Source organism: Branchiostoma lanceolatum, chromosome 1 (assembly GCF_035083965.1).
Source record: "Branchiostoma lanceolatum isolate klBraLanc5 chromosome 1, klBraLanc5.hap2, whole genome shotgun sequence".
NCBI classification, from domain to species: Eukaryota; Metazoa; Chordata; class Leptocardii; order Amphioxiformes; family Branchiostomatidae; genus Branchiostoma; species Branchiostoma lanceolatum.
This window is the reverse complement of record NC_089722.1, coordinates 42,835,248-42,858,489: the sequence shown is the minus strand read 5'-3', so window position 1 is coordinate 42,858,489 and position 23,242 is coordinate 42,835,248. Positions and strand designations below refer to the sequence as shown.

Genomic DNA, 23,242 nt, shown 5'->3' with positions numbered 1-23,242 from the left:
TGTAGTTTAAAAACTACGAGGTACTTGGACGAGATACGGTTTCGTCCTCCGTCGAAGTTCTCCAGAATAAACGGTAACAGAAGCACCGACTGTTATTGATAATCTGGTATTCTGCCAATTATCGCCGCCTTGCCACGTACAAGACGTCATGGAGGCACAAAGTACATTCTACATACATGAGTCATGGGTTGGTGGTAGATGAAGAGGTGTTGTTTAGAGGGTCTGCATGCTTCCTTTCAGTAAGGCGTAGGCAGCCTGTTCTTATTTCCCGTAATTCCTAGGGAAAGCCGTCTTATTCACGGAATTCGTAGCGAGGTGAACAAATTTTTGTAATTGCCTCCCTTGATTTGAGCGTTTTACGTAGGGGCTTATTCAGCGTAAAGCGTTGTCGACCCCCCCCCCCCACCCCATGCAGACCCTCTTGTTTACAGTCCAGTTCTCTGCACTTCTGCCTTCATATTTAAATACCTCTTGAGCACTGTGGTTTGTTTCTACACGTAATTACCCTTTAGGCATGGATTTGCAACAAATCTGTTCAGTATTGCTATATTTGATGAAGCAGGTTTTCTATTAATACATATATATATATATATATATATATATATATATATATATATATATATATATATATATATATATGCGATGTAAGAATGATAAAAGATGTGGCAGAGGGACGAACTCTGTTGGCCAACATCTTTTGATATGGAGCGAGAACTGTAAATAATCCGAACAGTGCAGGTGCAATCCTTATAGATCTAGGATCTCTCTTACATAAAAGTGTTCTGTCAAGTAAGAACTGATGCTGTACCAAATATCAATAGCTAAAGACAAAAGTTACCAAATATGTGTTTCGAAACCATATTGATGATGTCATCAAAATGATCCTCCATTGTCCCCTTTAATGCTTCGGTCACATTTGCAGCAGTGTCCGTAGGGTGTGTAGCCCCGGCCTGGCCCCGAAGCCACAAATTTGTCCCAGTAGACTGCCGGATACGGAGGGGGTACCTCCCTGTGTTGTCGCGATTAGCTAACGGCGTCTATTTGCTGCCGGGTCCCGGGTTGATTTTAACTCCGAGTGCCCAAAAAGAGCCCGATAGCCGCAGGGTGGCCTACGAGGCCATGTAGGAGTCACGCCCGAAAGTGCAAAAAAACAGTCCGAAAACAGCCAGAAACTCGAAGCCCGTGAACTACCCTGCGGGGCCCCTTTTCCAAATTGTGACATAGCATAACAGATGCCCTGCAGTTGGATGGCGCCTTTGAAATGTTCATTCGAGCACCTTCCCCGTCACTCGTGACGTCAGACTCAGACAACCAACACGCCCATGTAAGTGAGTTTCAAAACCATATTGATGATGTAATCAGAACCTCTACTGTCCCCTCTAAGAGACGCACTGCATGGGGCCCTTGAAATGTTCATTTGAGCACATTCACGCGTATGCCACTCGTGACGTTAGCGTCAGACAATCAACACGCCCATATAAGTAAGACTAATCAAACATTGTTTGTTACAATCCGTTGCGTAACAGCCACGCAGAGATCGAGTCTGAGAGGCAGAACTGCAACAAGAAGACCGAGGACAGTCCTTCATGACTTCCTTGCCCAGAGAGAAAGTGGCAACTGAAAATATTCTGACCAGCTTAAAAAAGGTTAGTTTAGATAACTTGAGGTAAGTATTTTATCGAATTAAATCACGTTATAGAAACATAAGGCGTTCATAGTGCCACAATGAAGGCCACTAAAAGGTAAGTTAAGTTAAATCTCAGCGGCCAAAATGGAGGTCCAGCCTGCACCTTGAAGTGGCCTTCGGGTCTTATTTCTATTCTCATGCTAAGGCCGCACCGTACACCAATTTGATTTGTTTTTCTTTTTAGTTACTTCATTTTCTTCTGATTTGAGAAAAAAATAATCATATGTTTTGTTTAGTATATGATTGCAATTGCCACTTAAATTGTTGTTTTATATTTTGGCACCAACATTCGAAGAAAGTCTTCCTAGTTGTTACAGATTTTCCATTTATCAATGCACTTAGAATTTGAAATTCATTGTTTGAAATGTAAACCAGTCTGGTATGTTACTAAGAGGCTCCTGTACAGGAATTTTGGTCTATCACATACCGGTTTCCCTTTTTCGCCCAGTCGCTTCGTTATGTTCTTGCAAAAATCCGAGAATCAAGAAACTAAATTGATGTGGTCTAATCTCCTTGTCTAGAAAGTCCAAACGATGTCTGAAAAATGTCAGTGAAAAGCAAAAAGAGTAGACAACCACCACGTTAATATTCGAACAGCCATCATGAATGAAACTGTTTGCCGCACTCCATTGATATTACTGGAGTGCGACAAACAGTTTTAACATTAATACTGAACAGCTACAAGCAGAACAGAAACAAGTATATTAATATCGCTATTAACATTGTTTTGCATGGTTTGATTTTGTGCTGTTCGGTTATTTACGACCTATGATTTCCCCATATTACTCTCTGTTCTTTTAGTTACATGATAATGTTATTTGTATAAATAACAAAGTTCTTTATCCACAACCAAGGATTTGATAACAGCTGAGGTTTCGATGACCGTCGGTCATCTTCTTTAGGGCAATAATGACTAGTTCACTGCCACTGCTGACAATGCGGTCCCAAACGTAAATTATTGTCACATAAATAGATATTGTTAAGCAACGATGATAAGACAATCGTCAGTTACTTCAGTCTTAAGAATGCGGTCCCAAACATGACTAAGTTCATATTCCCCCTCATGACGTCGAATTAAGGGGTCTGTATGGCTCAGAAAATCTACTCCAGTCATGAACCGTAATGAGGGGGGGGGGGGATATAGACTTAGTCATGTTTGGGACCACATTCTTAAAAGTAACTGACGGTTGTCTTATTATTGTTGCTTGACAATATCTATGTATGGGTTGTCTTGATATTTGGTAGGTGGGGACGTCTTGGTGAGACCTCGAAATGATTAGATCTTGGCACTGTACGAAATAACGAATTTGCGGGGTGGAAATCGTGTTCCACGTGCCTGCAAATTCGAGTTTTCCGTGACTCTCCAGGTCGTGTCGACCTGCTCAGCTCTTCTGCACGGGACCCGCGCCGACCCGGGATTTACCGCGAATGCACCACTTAGGCTGCGCAGGAAGTGTCCGCGCCCTGTTAATTCTCGTGCAGCTACAGGGAAACTCATACACATGTCCTGCCCAGTGAACGCTTTTGCTGCCGGTATCTGCATAATTTAGCGACAATTATCACCTAATTATCATTTAATTACCCGTGCAGCTATAGGGAAATTCATACACACGTCCTGTCCAGTGAACATGATTGCCGCCGGTAGCTGCATAATTTAGCGACAATTATCACCTAATTAGCATTTAATTACCATCCAAGGTTTGACCAGGCTTGGTCTGCGGCCCAAATGCCCCCCCCCCCCCAAACAAATCCCGTATGCGCTTTCCAAGATGCTTTTATTGGTTCAAAATGGTGATTAAAATTTCATTGTTGTTTCTCCGTTATCCACGAATGCCACTATTTGCATTTTGCGGTTAAGTATCGGCTACAAAATTTCCAAAGAGTGTGTTCCTTTTTTGATCTTGACGACTCCGCCGGCCACAGTCGCTCAGGTCAAATGAAATTCAGTTCTCAGTGCGGGTCTCCGTGATGCTATCATTCCTGCACCTTTCCTTCCATATGCTTCAGATAAAAACGCAGATACTCCCAGTCAGATTAGCCCGCTTGGTCTCGCATCAGTTGAAAGAGTGTCGTCCACAGTTAGTCTTGCAACAAGTTCTAATTGGGTCCTTGAAAATCCTTGAACTAGTAGACTGTTGCCTCGCTGACGATCCAGGTCGCGAGATTTACCAATGTTGATGTAGGAACACGACCAAAGCTTCTCAGTGTTCCCAGCGCCGTGGCTGCCTATACCTGGCAAAGAGGACAGGGAGTGGAGAGCATGTATCCACACATAGCCTGTTTACCAGTCTCTTCCGAACGGTTTAGTCTGCTATGCTCCGATCCGATTCTGTCAGTTATGCCTCTCCGTAGACCGAGCTAATTGATCCAAGTCCGTACAATTACCCCATGCGCGGTATTCTCACATGGCGGGCAGGTAACACTCCCTGCGCCGTAGAGATAACGCGGAACGCCCGATGGTTTCTAGGCTAGCCCACACACTAAGTCAGTTAGTAGTAGTCCTCATCTGGGATACGTGTGCCAACTAAGAGATTTGAAAATAGCGACACGGGCGTTGATTGGCTGTTGTTTTCAAACCATATACTATGTGAATTGCAATTGGCTGACAGTCATGTTTTACAGAGCCCTGCACAAATAAAGACACAATGATTTGTGAAATACCACGTGCCCGCTGGTCAAGTCTTTGTTGTGTAATTATTCAGTGGTTTATTTGAGATGCACGCTTGTACAACAATAAACTTCCGTGTTTACAGGTTAATAGTACGTAAAAATTACTTGTTCGACTCAAAATTTAGTCAAATAAGTTCGTTTCATTTCAACACAGACCATTGCAACATAGACCATTGCAATTGATTTGCCCCCTTCCCGGTACATTTGAAAGCTTAGTTCACTATGACCATGTCTATGCACCAAAACAACCGGTCATCCTTGTGTATAATGTCCTTGATAATGTGTAGCACGAATACAGTCTTAAACTTGCTCTTGAGTATTTCAAATAACGCCAAATGCCTTATACATTCAGCATGAATTGCAAGCTTGGAGAATAATTGCAAGCCACACTCACAAGTTTCATCACAAGAGGCCATTACATAGGCTACATGAATAAATACATTTGTACATAAAGATAGATATAGGTTACATCGTCATTGGCGATCGGAGTAGTTCTATCCGTATGAATATTCAATCCGATCCATTTTTTTGAGTGTGAACGGGGTTTAAATAAATTAATTCTCGGGTGTAGCATATGGTGACGCGACGCCATTTTCATGTTTCCTTTGTTTCATGGCTCCTTCTTTTTACCATGCATTCACAAGTACACTACTCTAGACAGGACTATAGGAACAAAAACACGTAACACAAGTACCAGTATTCTGTGTATTTTCAACTTCTTTTTACAGGAAAAATTTACAAAAACAGAAAATCAATATGGACGCCGCAAAGACATTCCAATACACATCTTACAACATTATGCACCGTGAGCTTGTATCTTACAGACGACTCGTGTTTACTTTTTGAATACAATAATTCAAATCATTTGAAATAATCATTTCCCATACGCCGATTGAAAACCATATCATCGGGACCTTCCCGGCGTCTCTGCGGCGTTGGGAGTGGTACCCGCCACCCAGACAGATTGGCCCGCTCGGGGGTATAGTTCGCTCCCGCTACGATGGCGGCGAAACTAAAGCTAAGAAGACGAGCTATCAGAACGGTTCAATATAGCACACTGGGTCCAGTAAAACACACCTAAGCCGACACGTAGAGACAAGATACCAGGCAAACCTCCTTGGTACACCATATATGTTACCACAAGAATATGCATGCAACTTTTAGAGTACTCTGAAGCCTAGCCTGGGTGCCAGACCACCGCACTCCTGGCGCTAATCCTTCGGCCGGGGAAGCAACTCGCGCCGCCGCCACAGATAGCACACGACCCACTAATTATCGCTAGCGTGATAGAAATCAGGGTTCGGCTGCCAAGGGCTCCCGGGTGCCAAGTCTATCCCTACTACTAGGTCTTCCCCGCCCAGAAGGGCTTATCATCGCATCGCGCGAAATGTCTGGTATCCAGGCTATCTGAAACCCATACTATTGCCAGGGCCTCCACGTACGTACAAAACAGCTTGTCTGGTGCGCCCCTAACTCTCCTACCCTGGAGAAACCCGACTAGGGACCGGGCTGCTAGCGAGTCTCTTCGGCGTTCCGAGACTGTCAGCCCGCCGGATCTAAATTAACACTACGGAGAGTTGTAGCCCGGGGAGTGGACCGTGCCTTTTACCCGCAAGGACCGGTCAACTCTCGGGATTTTTTAGAACTCCCCCGGTGCGGTAATACAATTTCTATCGGCGGGCTTAGAGCTCTGGGCCGCCGACTGAAAGGGCGCGATAACAGTCTGGATCCCAGCGATCTAAACCGCCAAAATATCATTCGCATTTGGTAATATTATTTTCAATCCTTCTACTACCCAACAGAAATTTATTTAGTCCTTTACAGTCCTAAATTTATTAATGATTTTTGTTAAGTGTCGAACACAAAGTCACAGCAAATAAAGATCATTTGCCTATCACAGTTCCGTGTAGTTCACACACCGTGGCAAATAATGCGTGAGCTAAAGCTTATTGTTATCTACCCGGCAGGGTCACACGCGAGTGTGCAACGGCCTGGGAATCAACGCACAGCTAACTGTGCATGAAAACGCAGAATTTTCCCGGTAGGCACACGCCGGACCCGGAAAACTCTTCACACTTCCTGCCCGCCTCGGTTTTAACGGACGTGCGCAGACTCGGAAAGAACCGGAAACCTGAGCTTTCACGCAGTGTGGGCACCCCTAGTGGCTTTCTATGGTACTGCATCGGAACTTCCGGTTTTGGTATCTCGTGTTCTGAACAAGCTATGGTCACGATTTTTGGTTGATAGATAGCTCTTGCGGTGGGGAAGAAGTGACATAGGTTTGATCCCCCTAGCAGCTATCTTAGAACGGCAGGGGGCGTTTCAGTTGCAGATTTAGAAACAGGAAGTTCAGAAGGGATTAATGAATTTTCATGATTTTCACCTGTAGGTAACCTTGAATAAAGGTCAACGGAATGTTTATTATGCAAATCTGCACTTGATTTGCATGATTAATGAGGAAAAGCTATATTTCAACTGTTCCTCATGACAGTAGCTTCATACTCAGTACAAATGTAACTTGCTTAACTCGAGATGAACATAAATGGTATGAATAATGCAAATAATGACCTAATTTACATAAATAATGAGACAACTCCGTGAATAATTTCATCAGGTTGGCGAATGACTGCATAGCAAGGTTGTTTTACTCAAAACCAAGTATTTTACAAGAGCCACGTATTTTACTGGGCTCTTGTAAAATACTTGGTTGTGAATAAAACAACCTTGCTATTCAATGAGACAACTGTGTGATACCTTAGTGGTAAATGGTGGCATATTCATACAAGTGACACATGTATGTTAGATAAAGGTAAATATCATCAGACATGCATTATGTAAATCTTACACCATTTGCACAATTAATGAGGAAATGCTACAATAGCTTCCTGAAGAAGGATACTTGCAACATATGTATTTTATCGAATGCTCAATGAATTCAACAATATGCATCAAACAATATGTTCAAACGGATCATTTGGAACTGAGCACTAGGGGGATCCTTTTTGCATATTATGCCATTTGGAACTGCTCGAAGTGCTCAAGATTTTAGCACGGGAGATTATTACATGTTTTGTTCAGGTGCCTCGACAACATGATGAGAAAGCTGCGACACCTGCTGATTTTCCTTCTCATCATCCTGAAGGAGCCCAACATGCCAGAAGCTGGCTGCCGCTGCAGGCCACCAGGCTGCCAATGCATCGGCACCAAGAGATCGAGAACAACGATACAAACAGGTACATTTTCAAATCTACCCCGGCTATCCATGGTGTCCCTGACCCGCACCCAGATAACAACGATACAGGCAGGTGCATTTGAAAATCTACCCTTCTTCCAACGATTGACCCTGTCCTCCAACCAGATAACAATGGTTCAGCCTGGTGCATTCGTAAATCTGCCTAAACTCAAATATGTGGACCTTTCGTCGAATAAGATATCTGCCATTTCCCCGTTATTTGCAAATCTACCCCAGCTTCAAACGTTGTACCTGCGCCGCAACCAGATAACAATGATTCAGCCTGATGCCCTTTCCAATCTACCCAAGCTCCAAAAGTTGTACCTGAGCATCAATAAGATAACAAAGATTCAGCGTGGCACATTTGTAAATCTACCCCAGCTACATATGATTTGCCTTCACACCAGCCCGATAACAATGATTCAGACTGGTGCATTTGAAAATCTACCCCGGCTCCAAAAGTTGGACCTGCGCACCAACCTGATAACAGTGATTCAGGCTGGTGCATTTGCAAATCTAACCAGGCTACAAGAGTTGTACCTGTCCAGTTATTTACATTATAATAAGATAATAAAGATACAGCCTGGTGCATTTGCAAATCTAATCCAGCTACAAAAGTTGTATCTGACCAAGACCCAGATAACAATGATTCAACCTGGTTTAGTTTCTAATCTACCCAGGCTCCGATTTTTGGACCTGTCCTCAAACCAGATAACAATGATTCAGCCTGGAGCATTCGCAAATCTACCCAGGCTAGAAACATTGTCCCTAAAGGGCAACCAGATAAAAATGCTTCAGCCTGGTTTATTTGGAAATCTAACCCAGCTCGACCTGTCCTTCAACCAGATAACAGAGATTCAGCCTGGTGCATTTGCAAATCTGCCCCAGCTCCATTTGGACCTTCGGTCAAACAGGATGTCTACCATTTCCCCTTCAGCTTATGGCTTGTTTCAATCTATTCGTTGTATAGAACTTGACAAGAACCCTTGGCAGTGTGATTGTAGAATGGTTCCCTTGCTAAAAATCACTGCATTTCCACCATTTAAAGACCAGATAATCTGTGACCGACCAGCAAAATACAGGGGACAGACGCTTAAAGATATCAATACTGAGGAATGGATATGTGAAGAACCAACCGTATCAACACTGACTGTTGATACCCAAACCTTATTCACTTCATCTGCAGTGTCAACATCTTCCTCGCTTGTCAATACGGAAAGCAATTTTTTCACAACAGCAAGTCCCATTGTTGTCCCACTAGGAAGCGATAACAACAGCTGTAATTACACCATCACCTCTAAGTATCACTGGTACTTCAAAACAAATGCTTACTCAACAGCAGATCTTACAGGCAAAGCAAGAGCAACACTAGCTTCGCCCCTTGCAACCTCTTCACAAAAAACGAAAAGCAGCGATTCCCATGGATCTGCCCCCAGTTTCCCCCTGCCTGTTCTCATTGGCACCATCAGTGGTTCAGTAGCGGGTGTTATCTTCATTGGCACCATCCTTCTCACAATCTGGTCCAAAAGGAAGACCAAAAATCCTCCTTCAGACCCTACTTCAGTCCCAAATACAAACATTGATTTGAGAACCACACACACTACCGCTGTTGTAGTGACCAGTGAGCTTTATCGTCAGCATGAAGATATGGACAAACAACATGATCAGACAGGGCAGGGCCAGTCTCATGCTAGCACTGAATCCAACACATACACCACAGCTGCTGTAGGAGCTAATGGTCATGATCAGACAGGGCAGGACCAGTCACATGTCAACAATGAATCCAATACACACACCACAGCTACTATAATGACCAGTGGTCATAATCACCAGTATGAAAATAAGGACACCCAACACGATCAGACAGGGCAGGGCCAGTCTCTGGCTATTGCTGAACCCAACACAAACACCACAGCTACTGTAATGACCAGTGGTTATGACCACCAGTATGAGGATGTGGACACCCAGCATGACCAGGCAGGGAATGGGCAGACTCAGGCCATTGCTGATATCTTGTATACTAGAAATATGTTTTATGGCACCGGGCCGACTGCCTCACAGCTTAATTCTCTGTACAAATGTGTTGGCCAGTATCAGGCCATCATTACATCCAACATAGACACAAACACCACAGGTGCTGACGTAGCTGGTCTTGATCTCCAGCGTAAAGATATTGACAACCAAAATAATCAGGCAGGGCAGGGTCAGTCTCAGGCCATCGCTGAATCCAACACAAAAACCACAGCTGCTGTAGTAGCCAGCGGTCATAATCACCAGTATGAAGATATGAACCAACATAATAACACAGGGCTGGGTCAGTCCCAGGCCTTCAGTAAATCCAACACAAATACCACAGCTACTGTAGTATCTAGTGGTCATAATCACCAGTATGAAGATATGACCCAGCATAATCAGACAGGGCAGGGTCAGTCTCAGGCCATCGCTGAATCCAACACAAACACCACAGCTGCTGTAGTAGCCAGTGGTCATAATCACCAGTATGAAGATATGAACCAACATAATAACACAGGGCAGGGCCAGTCTCAGGCCAACAGTAAATCCAACACCAACACCACAGCTGCTGTTGGAGCTAATGGTGATAGTCACCAGTATGAAGATATGAACCAACATGACCAGACAGGGAAGGGTCGTAAGTCTCAGGCCTTAGCTTTATCTAGCACAAACACATCAGCTGCTGTAGGAGATAATGGTCATGATCAGACAGGACAGGCTCAGTCTGATGCTAACATTCAATCTCTGAAAATTGGACATCTATCACATGACGAAGTGCTAGCTGCCTTGCAGCCAAATCCTATGTACGGAGGTGTGGGAACACCACCAGTGGAAACAACATCAAATAATGGTCATGACCAGACAGGGCAGGGTCAGTCTCAGGCCATCGCTGAATCCAACACAAACTCCACGCCTAATGTAACAGTTAGTGGTCATGATTAGACAGAGCAGGGCCAGTCTAAGGCAATTGGTGAACCCAAGACAAACACTACAGTTGCTGTAATGACCAGTGGTTTTGATCACGGGTATGAATATATGGACACTCAACATGATCAGACAGGGCAGTTAGCTCCAGTCTCAGGCTATCGCTGAGCGGAAAACACTTAGTCACACAGCAGCTTTTGTAATGACCAATGGTCATGATTAGGCAGGGCAAGCTTTGAATACCAAACACCCATCTCACATTAGAGGGCCAGCCGTCTCGCAGCCTCATAACTATGTTAATATGGACACACCACCAACCCCCACTAAACCTGAAAGTACAGGTACACGGAAACATACTAAAGCAAAGTCACTTGCTCTACCCAGAAAAAACACTCCAGGAAGCTGCGGCTATCAAAATCCATTTATGAGGCTTCTTCTTGCGTTTATCTCATGTAAAACATTGTGTTTGACTTCAGCTGCATGTAGTAGACCCAGCGCTATATGTGTAACAGTGTAGTTCTTTTCGAACAGCTCAACACAAACTGGGAAGCGTGGGTCTTATTGTTGTCTGGTGTGATTTTCATCATCATCATTATATCCTAATGATGTTCAAGCATTTAAGCTGTTTTACTTTATTCCAAAAATTTATTATTGATTACGATGTTATTATTATATGGATATCAATTATTTCCTACTGTCACTTATGACAGTCACTAGTAATCTTTCGGATATTGTGGCCTATGATAAACAGTAGATCTAATGAATTTTATTGCAGTTACTGTTACTGTAGCAAATCAGCAATATTGAGGTTACTGTAGCAGCATAACAGCAGTGCAGCAGGGCATTCCGTTAAGTTTGTATTTGAGATGGATATAAAGATGCAAGGAGAGAGGTTTTAAGGAATCCATCCTTTCACTCAAGTGTGGCATGCTTGTTTCTTGGATCATAGCCACATAACTCTTCATGCTTCTAGATTTATGTTTAAAGAGGCTAGACCTAAAGACTACAAACCACATAGAGGACTCCAAGAGCATTTGAAAACAGAAACATGGAATGAATAATGAACCGATTTAGGTCCAGTCCTCACATGACAAGGACATGTCGACAGCGGGTGAAAAAACTGAATAGGAGTTTTAGAGATAGAAGTAACAAGTGTTCTTTTCAAGTAGTACTATTGTTCTGATATGTAATTTCATGTGTGTGTTGTTGTATTTGAAAGCAGCAACATCATACTACATTATTGATCCTGAAGAAGGCGACAGTGGTCGTCGAAAATTCGATCCGTGAATACCTTAGTGTTGGAAGAAAGTTTAGCATTGTATTATGATTACTACCAACACAGATGAGCTTTCATTATAATCATACTACATCTTTTAACTTCAGTAGTGATGTGTAAATTGCTATTGCCTAGTATGCATTTGTCTGTACCTAACCGTTGACTCTCAAACATCAGCTATGCTGCCTAGAGAGTCAGTGACATTTGACAATAAATAAATAAAACATGGAATGAATAATGAACGCATTTAGGTTCAGTCCTCACATAATTAATAAGGACGGCGGTCGAAAGAACTGAACAGCAGTTTTAGAAACGGAAAATATAGATTTTCTTTCATGCAGCGTTATTGTTCTATTGTGTAAATTTCAGAATGTGTGTGCTGCAATACATATGGATGTTACTTATATTGTATATTAATTTATATGGAATCTAGAAAGACTGCTTCTGTCTTTATCCATACCACTATAGTACTTATTTTAGATTTAGATTTTTTCACACTGATCACTGAGACTATTCTACCAGGAACAATATAATCATGTGAACAAAGAAGGCGTTTGCTTTCGCTTTAACAAGTTGTACTTTGTTTCCTAAGAGTTTGTTCTTGTATGGGTCGAGCTTTTAAGGTTTCTATCTTCACACTTTGAATACCAGGCGCGTTACCATTGTCTCTGTATCTGGTGATCATAGTCACAGAACTCGTAATGCTTTTGGAATAATGTTTAAAGAGAACAAACCAAGAACAAAGGCAATGAAGAGTGCAGGCCAGACTGTACAAACACACAGGTCTGACATTGTAAGGACTTGCTAAAGAACGGAATATTAATTTTTGGAGACAGAAATGTTTTCTAAATCTTAATTTCTAAATAAATCGTTTAATGCCATTGTTCTGTTATATATATTTTAGAATTTGTAAGCAGTATTATAATAATAGTACTTATGGATAATCATAGGATTGATATATTTATCTTCATGTATATGGAATCCAGTAAAGCTCGAGGAGTATTTATGTACATCAGTAATGGATAATACCAGTTGTTGGAAAGGACGGATAAGGAAACTGAATAAGAGTTTAGAGATAGAAGTAACAATTTGAAGAAAATGTTCTTTTCATGCAGTGTCATTTTTCTGTTGTGATTTCAGAACGTGCCTGCTGTAGTGCTTATTAATGCTTGGTTTTATCTATCTATATGGAATCCACTGGAGTCTATATGCACACCACGTATGGATAAAGTAGTGGTAGTTGGAAAAGTTTCCATTTTCACACTGATCACTGAGAACATCTTACCAGGAACAATGTATCAACTTAAAGGCAAACAAAGAAGATGTAATATGTGTCATCTTTGTCATAGTTTGTTTCCTCAAAATGGATGAATGATTGATTAAGAATCATGTACCAAAAGGCCGAATGTAATGATTATCATGTTGAGATATCAATTGGAAATTCTATACCATAAGCTGACAGCCAAATACGTGCAGATTGAGAAATCAATTGAAAATTTTGTACCAAAAGGGTTAAACTGCCAAATGCATGCATGTTGAGAAATCAAGTGACAATTACGTAAGGAAAATAACTGACAAATGCCCGCATGTTGAGACAAATGAAGATTTTATTCCAAGAGGATAACTGCAAGAGGAATGTAATGATGGTAGAGATGAAATAAAGTATTACATGGTATCATGATAAAAACTGCCTGCCTAGAATCTGGTCTAATTGACTTTCACATATTTGATAGGAATCCAAGTTACATAACAGATAAATGCGTAAGACTGTCAGAATTGATCCACTCACACCGGGATGGACCCCAGCTCTTGTCCATAGGTGTGGTGGGTTCTTTCATATGCTTGTAGTGTGACTCTCCCCAAACATATCTCCTCCGGATGAATGTAACCCATTCCATCCAGTAGTGCGAAAGTTGATTGAGCCACACCGTCCGGAATTTGAGCTTCCAACCTTTAACTCCAAATTCAGGGTTACTCTCTCCTAAAACAAGCACATGTGGCGTCGTGTGGCACAAGTGGTAGAGCGCGAGGCTGTCAAACAATGGGACCCGGGATTGATCCCGGGTTGTGCCCAGAGACATGTCCGAACTTGAGCCCCGATGTTGTGCCCTTGGGAAAGGCACTTAACACGAATTTCCTCACTTCACTCAGGTGTAAATGAGTACCTAGCTCATCTAAGGTTAGGGACGTCCCTCGGATAGGACTTTAAATTGAGGTCCTGTGGTTGGGGAGAGCCACACCCCGCGCACGTTAAAGAACCCACCACACCTTTCGAAAAGAGTAGGGGCATGCCCCGGTGTGCGATGGTCCAAACCTTACAGTCTGGTCTGGGTTGACATCTTGAATAGGTGATAGTCACCTGTTATGTCAATCCTTCCACAAAATGTGGTAAATCTAAATAAATAAAGGCAGGGTTACTCTCCCCTAAAACAAGCACGCTGTAAAAGAACAGATGCAGGAAGCATTTTCCATAGAGACTCAGATGCCAAAACTGACAGGCCCCACAGCAAAGTTTAATAAATGTAAACTGCGACCTAGGTAACAAATTCTCAAACAGGTCTATATTGTTACAGCCGGGACAATAATAATGATTCAGAAGTAATGAGTATGTACAACATTTTCTATACAAATCTGCTTTTTCTGATGATGCATGAAACAAAATTCATTTCATAAACAGTTCCAATAAAATACTATAGCCCAGAGTATAGAAGGATAGTTGGGAACTGTTCATCCCCACAAAAACATCATGTCATACAAACTTTGCTCTCTCACAATTTATCTTATCTCTCACAATTTGTCTTATAATATTCAAGAGAGTTCTGCATCTTGCTTCTATCCATATGATCTGTACTGGTCTGTGACAGCAAACTGGAACATTTGAGATTCAAGCAGCAAAAAACCCCAGCCGAAGTTAATTTGGTACTTCTTTATCTGCTTTTTGTAAACAATAATGAGTTGGAAATCTTGCCAAAACTTGATTATATGCTGCCTAGTTAACCAATACTCACTGCTATATACATGTATTAAAGCAATGCACTTCTCCTTGTATAAATCGTAAGAAATCTTAATGACTCTTCTTAACTATCCCCCCACAAAAAGAAAAAAACAAAACAATGGAATCCATGATTAACAAAACTGTACAAGTTTAAGGTTGCAGAGCATTCAAACATCCATGATGGCTTCGTGTCTGCCGTCATATGACCCTTGGCCTTTGACCTGTAACCTTCTGACCTCCTCTCCCAGCACCCCTTGGAAGACGATGACACACTCGAAGGCCTTGCTGTGTCTGTAAAAACACAAACATTCATGTAAGCAAACAGATAACACCTAAATATGATTAACATCTGACGATCATTGAATGTCAAAACAAATGGATGGAGGGAGAGAGAGAGAGAGCAATGTGTGAGAAAGAGAGAGAAAGAGGGAGAAAGAGAGATGCATCGCGCTGAGAAGTTGAGTTTGAGCAGCGCCCTGTGCCATGTGAGAGTGTGTGTGTGTGTGTGTATGTGTGTGTGTGTGTGTGTGTCTGTGTCAGTGTGTGAGAGAGTGTATGTGTGTGTGAGTGTGTGTGAGAGAGTGTGTGTGTGTGTGTGACAGAGAGAGATAGAGAGAGAGAGATAGCGATAGAGAGAGATAGAGAGAGAGAGAGAGAGAGACTTACCGTGCAGAGAAATTGAGTTTGAGCAGCGCCTTGTTCTGTGCAATGTGAGGGTATCTGTGTGAGAGTGTGTGTGTGTGTGCGTATGTGTGTGTGTGTGTGTGAGTGAGAGTGTGTGTGTGTGAGAGTGTGTGATGGAGATAGAGAGAGAGATGGAGAGTCCGAGAGAAACTTACCGTGCAGAGAAGTTGAGTTTGAGCAGCGCCTTGTTCTGTGCGATGTGAGAGAGCGCTCCCTGCAGCATCCCACTAGCCGGAGTCACCTGGAAGGCCTGGTCTTTATCCCTGCTTTCTAAAGGACAAAGGAAAGAAAAGTCAGGTTACAGACAGGAACGACATCTTCAGACAATGGCAAAGTTGGTCACATTGAATATAGTGTTAAGTCGAATTTTTGAATACATGTTGAACATTGAATCTCAACTGACACAACTTCGATACAGTCAAACCTGTACTAGTGACCACCTTTACGTAAGGGCCACCTGGCCATTGATATACAGTCAAACCTGTACTAGTGACCACCTCTACATAAGGACCACCTAGCCATTGATATATAGTCAAACCTGTACTAGTGACCACCTTTACGTAAGGGCCACCTGGCCATTGATATACAGTCAAACCTGTACTAGTGACCACCTTTACATAAGGACCACCTGACCATTGATATACAGTCAAACCTGTACTAGTGACCACCTCTACATAAGGACCACCTGGCCATTGATATAGAATTAAACATGTACTAGTGATCACCTCTACATAAGGACCACCTGGCCATTGATATATAGTCAAACCTGTACTAGTGACCACCTTTACGTAAGGGCCACCTGGCCATTGATATACAGTCAAACCTGTACTAGTGACCACCTTAACGTAAGGGCCACCTGGCCATTGATATACAGTCAAACCTGTACTAGTGACCACCTCTACATAAGGACCACCTGGCCATTGATATAGAATCAAACATGTACTAGTGATCACCTCTACATAAGGACCACCTGGCCATTGATATACAGTCAAACCTGTACTAGTGACCACCTCTACATAAGGACCACCTGGCCATTGATATAGAATAAAACCTGTAGCAGTAATACTGTAACTAAAATGACTATAAGAAAAAACTTGACAAAGCTGCAGTACCAACCCATACATTGAGGGGCGATTATGCCGGCTATACAGATACAGAAGCTGGTGTGTTATAAGATACAGGCGGTTATAAGTTACAGATATAGAATGATGGCAAGAAGAAACCTACCGATGGTAGCTGTCCAGTAGCAGTCGGAGGCGGTTGGGTTGGTGTGTTACTCCAAAAGGCGGTTATACCAGCTATATTGTATATAATGATGGCAAGAAGAAACCTACCAATGGTTGCTGTTCTGACCAGTAGCAGTCGGAGGCGGTTGGGTTGGTGTGTTACGCCGAAGGGCGGTTATACCAGCTATATTGTATATAATGATGGCAAGAAGAAACCTACCGATGGTTGCGGTCCAGTAGCAGTCGGAGGGGTTGGGTTGGTGTGTTACGCCAACAGGCGGTTATACCAGCTGTATTGTATATAATGATGGCAAGAAGAAACCTACCGATGGTTGCGGTCCAGTAGCAGTCGGAGGCGGTTGGGTTGGTGTGTTACGCCAACAGGCGGTTATACCAGCTGTATTGTATATAATGATGGCAAGAAGAAACCTACCGATGGTTGCGGTCCAGTAGCAGTCGGAGGCGGTTGGGTTGGTGTGTTACGCCAACAGGCGGTTATACCAGCTATATTGTATATAATGATGGCAAGAAGAAACCTACCGATGGTTGCGGTCCAGTAGCAGTCGGAGGCGGTTGGGTTGGTGTGTTACGCCAACAGGCGGTTATACCAGCTGTATTGTATATAATGATGGCAAGAAGAAACCTACCGATGGTTGCGGTCCAGTAGCAGTCGGAGGCGGTGGGGTTGGCGATGAGGATGTCCATCTCCCGTTCCTGCTCCACCATGCACACCCCGAAGTCCACCGTCTCTGCGGACAGGCTGATGGAGGGGACGACCAGGCTTGCCCGCAGGGGCAGGTTCTGTGGAGAGACGCGTAACGTGTTAACCTTGAACTCAAAGGTCATTCAACTAGATCTGACTCAAAACCTTATCACTACGGATAGTCTGATGACAATCTTCAGCATAGTATCTATAGCTAAAATTGCTGAGGCAGGGTTTAAATTTAACATCCTAAAGCATTAAGAGTATAAAAGACTATGAAATATTCTTGGTGACTTCTCAAATGGCATCTCTGAATGGGTAGCAGGGGCAGATGCTACGGAGAGACACATATAGTGTGAGACAAAATCTAACCTTCAACACAATTGTCATTTAACTTTAATTAAACTCCTGATCAAAACATGTTCAAACATTAAGTTTACTTATTAGCTACTGATAGTCTGATGACAAAAATCACAACTTTCAGTGTGCATCTAAGCTATATGCTGGTCAAATAGGATCCGATTTCTAATACCAAAACTGACCTGAGTTGTCCCGTTGTTGAACTGGATGACCATGTTCTGTGTAACACTAACCTGAGCTGTCCCGTTGTTGAACTGGATGACCATGCTCTGTGTGACACTAACCTGAGCTGTCCCGTTGTTGAACTGGATGACCATGTTCTGTGTGACACTGACCTGAGCTGTGCCGTTGTTGAACTGGATGACCATGTTCTGTGTAACACTAACCTGAGTTGTCCCGTTGTTGAACTGGATGACCATGCTCTGTGTAACACTAACCTGAGTTGTGCCGTTGTTGAACTCCAGGATGACCATGTTCTGTGTAGCACTAACCTGAGTTGTGCCGTTGTTGAACTGGATGACCATGCTCTGTGTAACAATAACCTGAGTTGTCCCGTTGTTGAACTGGATGACCATGTTCTGTGTAACACTAACCTGAGCTGTCCCGTTGTTGAACTGGATGACCATGTTCTGTGTAGCACTAACCTGAGCTGTCCCGTTGTTGAACTGGATGACCATGTTCTGTGTAGCACTAACCTGAGTTGTGCCGTTGTTGAACTGGATGACCATGTTCTGTGTGACACTGACCTGAGTTGTGCCGTTGTTGAACTGGATGACCATGTTCTGTGTAGCACTAACCTGAGTTGTGCCGTTGTTGAACTGGATGACCATGTTCTGTGTAACACTAACCTGAGTTGTGCCGTTGTTGAACTGGATGACCATGTTCTGTGTAAGGCTTACCTGAGTTGTGCCATTGTTGAACTGGATGACCATGTTCTGTGTAACACTAACCTGAGTTTTGCCGTTGTTGAACTGGATGACCATGTTCTGTGTGACACTAACCTTGAGTTGTCCCGTTGTTGAACTGGATGACCATGTTCTGTGTGACACTGACCTGAGTTGTGCCGTTGTTGAACTGGATGACCATGCTCTGTGTAACACTAACCTGAGTTGTGCCGTTGTTGAACTGGATGACCATGCTCTGTGTAACACTAACCTGAGTTGTGCCGTTGTTGAACTGGATGACCATGCTCTGTGTAACACTAACCTGAGTTGTGCCGTTGTTGAACTGGATGACCATGTTCTGTGTGACACTAACCTTGAGTTGTGCCGTTGTTGAACTGGATGACCATGTTCTGTGTAAGGCTTACCTGAGTTGTGCCGTTGTTTAACTGGATGACCATGTTCTGTGTGACACTAACCTTGAGTTGTGCCGTTGTTGAACTGGATGACCATGTTCTGTGTAAGGCTTACCTGAGCTGTCCCGTTGTTGAACTGGATGACCATGTTCTGTGTAAGGCTTACCTGAGTTGTGCCGTTGTTGAACTGGATGACCATGTTCTGTGTGACACTAACCTGAGCTGTCCCGTTGTTGAACTGGATGACCATGCTCTGTGTGACACTAACCTGAGCTGTCCCGTTGTTGAACTGGATGACCATGTTCTGTGTGACACTGACCTGAGCTGTGCCGTTGTTAAACTGGATGACCATGTTCTGTGTAACACTAACCTGAGTTGTCCCGTTGTTGAACTGGATGACCATGCTCTGTGTAACACTAACCTGAGTTGTGCCGTTGTTGAACTGGATGACCATGTTCTGTGTAGCACTAACCTGAGTTGTGCCGTTGTTGAACTGGATGACCATGCTCTGTGTAACAATAACCTGAGTTGTCCCGTTGTTGAACTGGATGACCATGTTCTGTGTAACACTAACCTGAGCTGTCCCGTTGTTGAACTGGATGACCATGTTCTGTGTAGCACTAACCTGAGCTGTCCCGTTGTTGAACTGGATGACCATGTTCTGTGTAGCACTAACCTGAGTTGTGCCGTTGTTGAACTGGATGACCATGTTCTGTGTAACACTAACCTGAGTTGTGCCGTTGTTGAACTGGATGACCATGTTCTGTGTAAGGCTTACCTGAGTTGTGCCATTGTTGAACTGGATGACCATGTTCTGTGTAACACTAACCTGAGTTTTGCCGTTGTTGAACTGGATGACCATGTTCTGTGTGACACTAACCTTGAGTTGTCCCGTTGTTGAACTGGATGACCATGTTCTGTGTGACACTGACCTGAGTTGTGCCGTTGTTGAACTGGATGACCATGCTCTGTGTAACACTAACCTGAGTTGTGCCGTTGTTGAACTGGATGACCATGCTCTGTGTAACACTAACCTGAGTTGTGCCGTTGTTGAACTGGATGACCATGCTCTGTGTAACACTAACCTGAGTTGTGCCGTTGTTGAACTGGATGACCATGTTCTGTGTGACACTAACCTTGAGTTGTGCCGTTGTTGAACTGGATGACCATGTTCTGTGTAAGGCTTACCTGAGTTGTGCCGTTGTTTAACTGGATGACCATGTTCTGTGTGACACTAACCTTGAGTTGTGCCGTTGTTGAACTGGATGACCATGTTCTGTGTAAGGCTTACCTGAGCTGTCCCGTTGTTGAACTGGATGACCATGTTCTGTGTAAGGCTTACCTGAGTTGTGCCGTTGTTGAACTGGATGACCATGTTCTGTGTGACACTAACCTGAGCTGTCCCGTTGTTGAACTGGATGACCATGTTCTGTGTAACACTAACCTGAGCTGTCCCGTTGTTGAACTGGATGACCATGTTCTGCGTGACACTAACCTGAGCTGTCCCGTTGTTGAACTGGATGACCATGTTCTGCGTGAAGTGCAGCCTGCGCTCGCCGCCGTGCCGACTCAGCCACATCTTGTCGCCCTCCCGCCAGCCTGCCAGCTTGTCCACCAGCTGCACCAGGTCCATGCTCACCCGGAACGCGATGCTCACCTGCGATAGCAAAGGTCAAAGATCAAATGATGACCCCCAACAAAGGTCAAAGGTAAAACTAATGACCTGCAAATGAGGTCAAAGGTTAAGATTAAGATCAGCCCAACAGCTTGTCCACCAGCTGCACCAGGTCCATGCTCACCCGGAACGCGATGCTCACCTGCGACAGCAAAGGTCAAAGATCAAATGATGACCCGCAACAAAGGGCAAAGGTAAAACTAATGACCTGCAAGTGAGGTCAAAGGTAAGGATGAAAGAAATTCATGGCTTTTGTTGCAAAAGTTCAGATGTTGTCGCACCAAATCCGTGTGTGTTTTTGGCAGATAAGCCGAAGAAGGCTCTTGGAGTCAGTGAACGTCACTCCACCGCCAGGGAAGGTGGTGTAAAGTGCCTTTCCCAAGGGCACACAACGCCAGGGTAGGGCAGCATCAAACCTATTGGGTATGAATCCAATGCTCTAACTGTTGCACCACCCCAACACCACAGCGTAAAAGGTTAAAGTTAGAGATAAGAGATAACCGGCAATGAATTTAAGGTAGAAGAGATGATCATACCTTCATGTTCTGCCTGGGGTTGAGTGTGTAGTAGCCGCTGGCCTGTGTCCGAGCGAAGTCCCGACCCTTGACCCCTGCGACCTCGACCCCCAGCAGCAGGAAGGGCGGGGTCGTGACCAGGCGGAACTGGAGCGGCGTCTCCGTCTTGTTCGTCACCGTGCATGACGTCGTCTTCAGGAACTCGGACAACAGCTGTTGATGGAAGAAGAGTCACAGTAAGCTTGATGAAAAACAATTCAGCCAAAAACTATTATCTCCACAAAGAAAAGCCAACATAAGAAGCTTCTATTACCAATTTAGAATCAATATGTTGAAATTTTTCTTATCCTAGAGTACATGAGAGGAATTCAATACGATCTATCAACACTCATGATTAGTTTCTAACGAACTTACAAGATACATACGAAAATCTAACTCTAACTCTAACCCTAACCCTAACACCTAAACCCAACCAACCTCTAACCCTTACCCTAAACCTGACCCTTGCCCTGACCCCTAACTGTTGCCCTGACCCTTGCCCTGACCCTTGCCCTGACCTGTCCTTGCTGCATGAGGTTGCTGGCTGCCGTGTAGTACACCATCTCCCCCTTACCCTAAGCCTGACCCTTGCCCTGGCCCCTAACCCTTGCCCTGACCCTTGGCCTGACCTGTCCTTGCTGCATGAGGTCGCTGGCTGCGGTGTAGTACACCATCTCCCCCTTACCCTAAACCTGACCCTTGCCCTGACCCCTAACCCTTGCCCTGACCCCTGTTGCCCTGACCCTTGGCCTGACCTGTCCTTGCTGCATGAGGTCGCTGGCTGCGGTGTAGTACACCATCCCCTCCTCGTCAGCAGGTTCCAAGGTCAGCTGTGCAGGTTTGACGTGAGAGGTCATCTCCAGACGTAGGGGCGTCATGTGATACCCCTGAACTCGCGACACCTTCCCGGGCACGCTCAGTGCCACCTGCAGACAGAGAGCATCATGGGAGCACATGTTATCATTATATGATAGTGAGGACTCATAGTGAAGATCAGAGAAATGCACGGCTTGTTTTGTTTTTTTTGAAAAATGAAAATGAATCATTTCAGACACAAAATTTTTCCCAGGCTGAATAACACAACATTACTAGCCTCTTTCTTTAAAATCGTTGTAACGTTGAAAGTAATTCAATTGGCATGAACATCTACGGCAGGACAGAATGAGTTACACGGTGGTTTAAAAATTCCAATGGAAGCTTATCTATGTTGGTTACAACAACACTGGTGAAGTATGTTATGAAATTATCATCCACAATATTAGAGGGCAAAATACAGTACTCCATTCAGGAGCTCTGAGGAAGGTGTCTGAGAGACACCGAAACGTCAGCAGACTTACAGGTTGTGTAAAAATAAATCTCCGGTTGTTTAAAAAGAAATCTCCAATAACCTATGTTCTACCAACCTGATGAAATCATTTTTGGGAATGTTTTTATAATTAAGTATGCTTTGAAATTATCCTACTTAATATTAGAAATATGAATTCAGAAATGCAGAGGTCCCCACCTTGCTGTCCAGGCTCATGAAGCCCAGAGCGAAGGCGTTACAGTCAATCCCCGTCTCCACATCCTGGTTATGCAGCGGCGTGAAGGTCACCCTGATGTTGCCATGGCTACGGGCCGGAATCACCAGCTGCTTTGGTGTGATGTCATATGGCTGGTTAGCCCTCTGACCCTCGTGAGGTCGTAGGTTAACCAAGACGACCTTCCCTCTCTCTGGCGCCTCCTCCTGTGGGGAGTCTGTTGGCTCTTCCTCTACTACTTCCCCCAGTGCAGGTGTGGTGCCCAGGGTGTCCGGCGTCTCAAACGGCCTCCTTGGAGACTCCTTCACCTGCAAGACATTGCACAAGGTCACACAGGTCAATTTTGATAAGGTCACACAAAGTTTTTTTGAGGGCAGGAAAAGAAATGTTCGGTTCTATTCAAAGAATAGAAATATGAGCAAGTTA

General features: G+C 43.9%; 1 protein-coding gene across 1 annotated transcript in view; it reads right to left on the bottom strand.

Annotated features, from left to right (window-relative positions):
- Positions 1–13,391: 13,391 nt before the first annotated feature.
- LOC136427091 (deleted in lung and esophageal cancer protein 1-like) overlaps positions 13,392–23,242 on the bottom strand; it is a 48,890-nt gene continuing 39,039 nt past the window's right edge. Inside the window, exons 31-41 of the mRNA XM_066415811.1 lie at positions 22,801–23,124; positions 22,052–22,222; positions 21,279–21,470; positions 20,359–20,724; positions 20,000–20,203; positions 19,183–19,917; positions 18,824–19,027; positions 18,055–18,741; positions 17,355–17,508; positions 15,637–15,751; positions 13,392–15,088 (exon numbers count right to left, since the gene is read on the bottom strand). Coding sequence (XP_066271908.1) covers positions 14,965–15,088; positions 15,637–15,751; positions 17,355–17,508; positions 18,055–18,741; positions 18,824–19,027; positions 19,183–19,917; positions 20,000–20,203; positions 20,359–20,724; positions 21,279–21,470; positions 22,052–22,222; positions 22,801–23,124 — 3,276 coding nt within the window. The 3' untranslated portion in view covers positions 13,392–14,964. The remainder of the gene's footprint in view (positions 15,089–15,636; positions 15,752–17,354; positions 17,509–18,054; positions 18,742–18,823; positions 19,028–19,182; positions 19,918–19,999; positions 20,204–20,358; positions 20,725–21,278; positions 21,471–22,051; positions 22,223–22,800; positions 23,125–23,242) is intronic.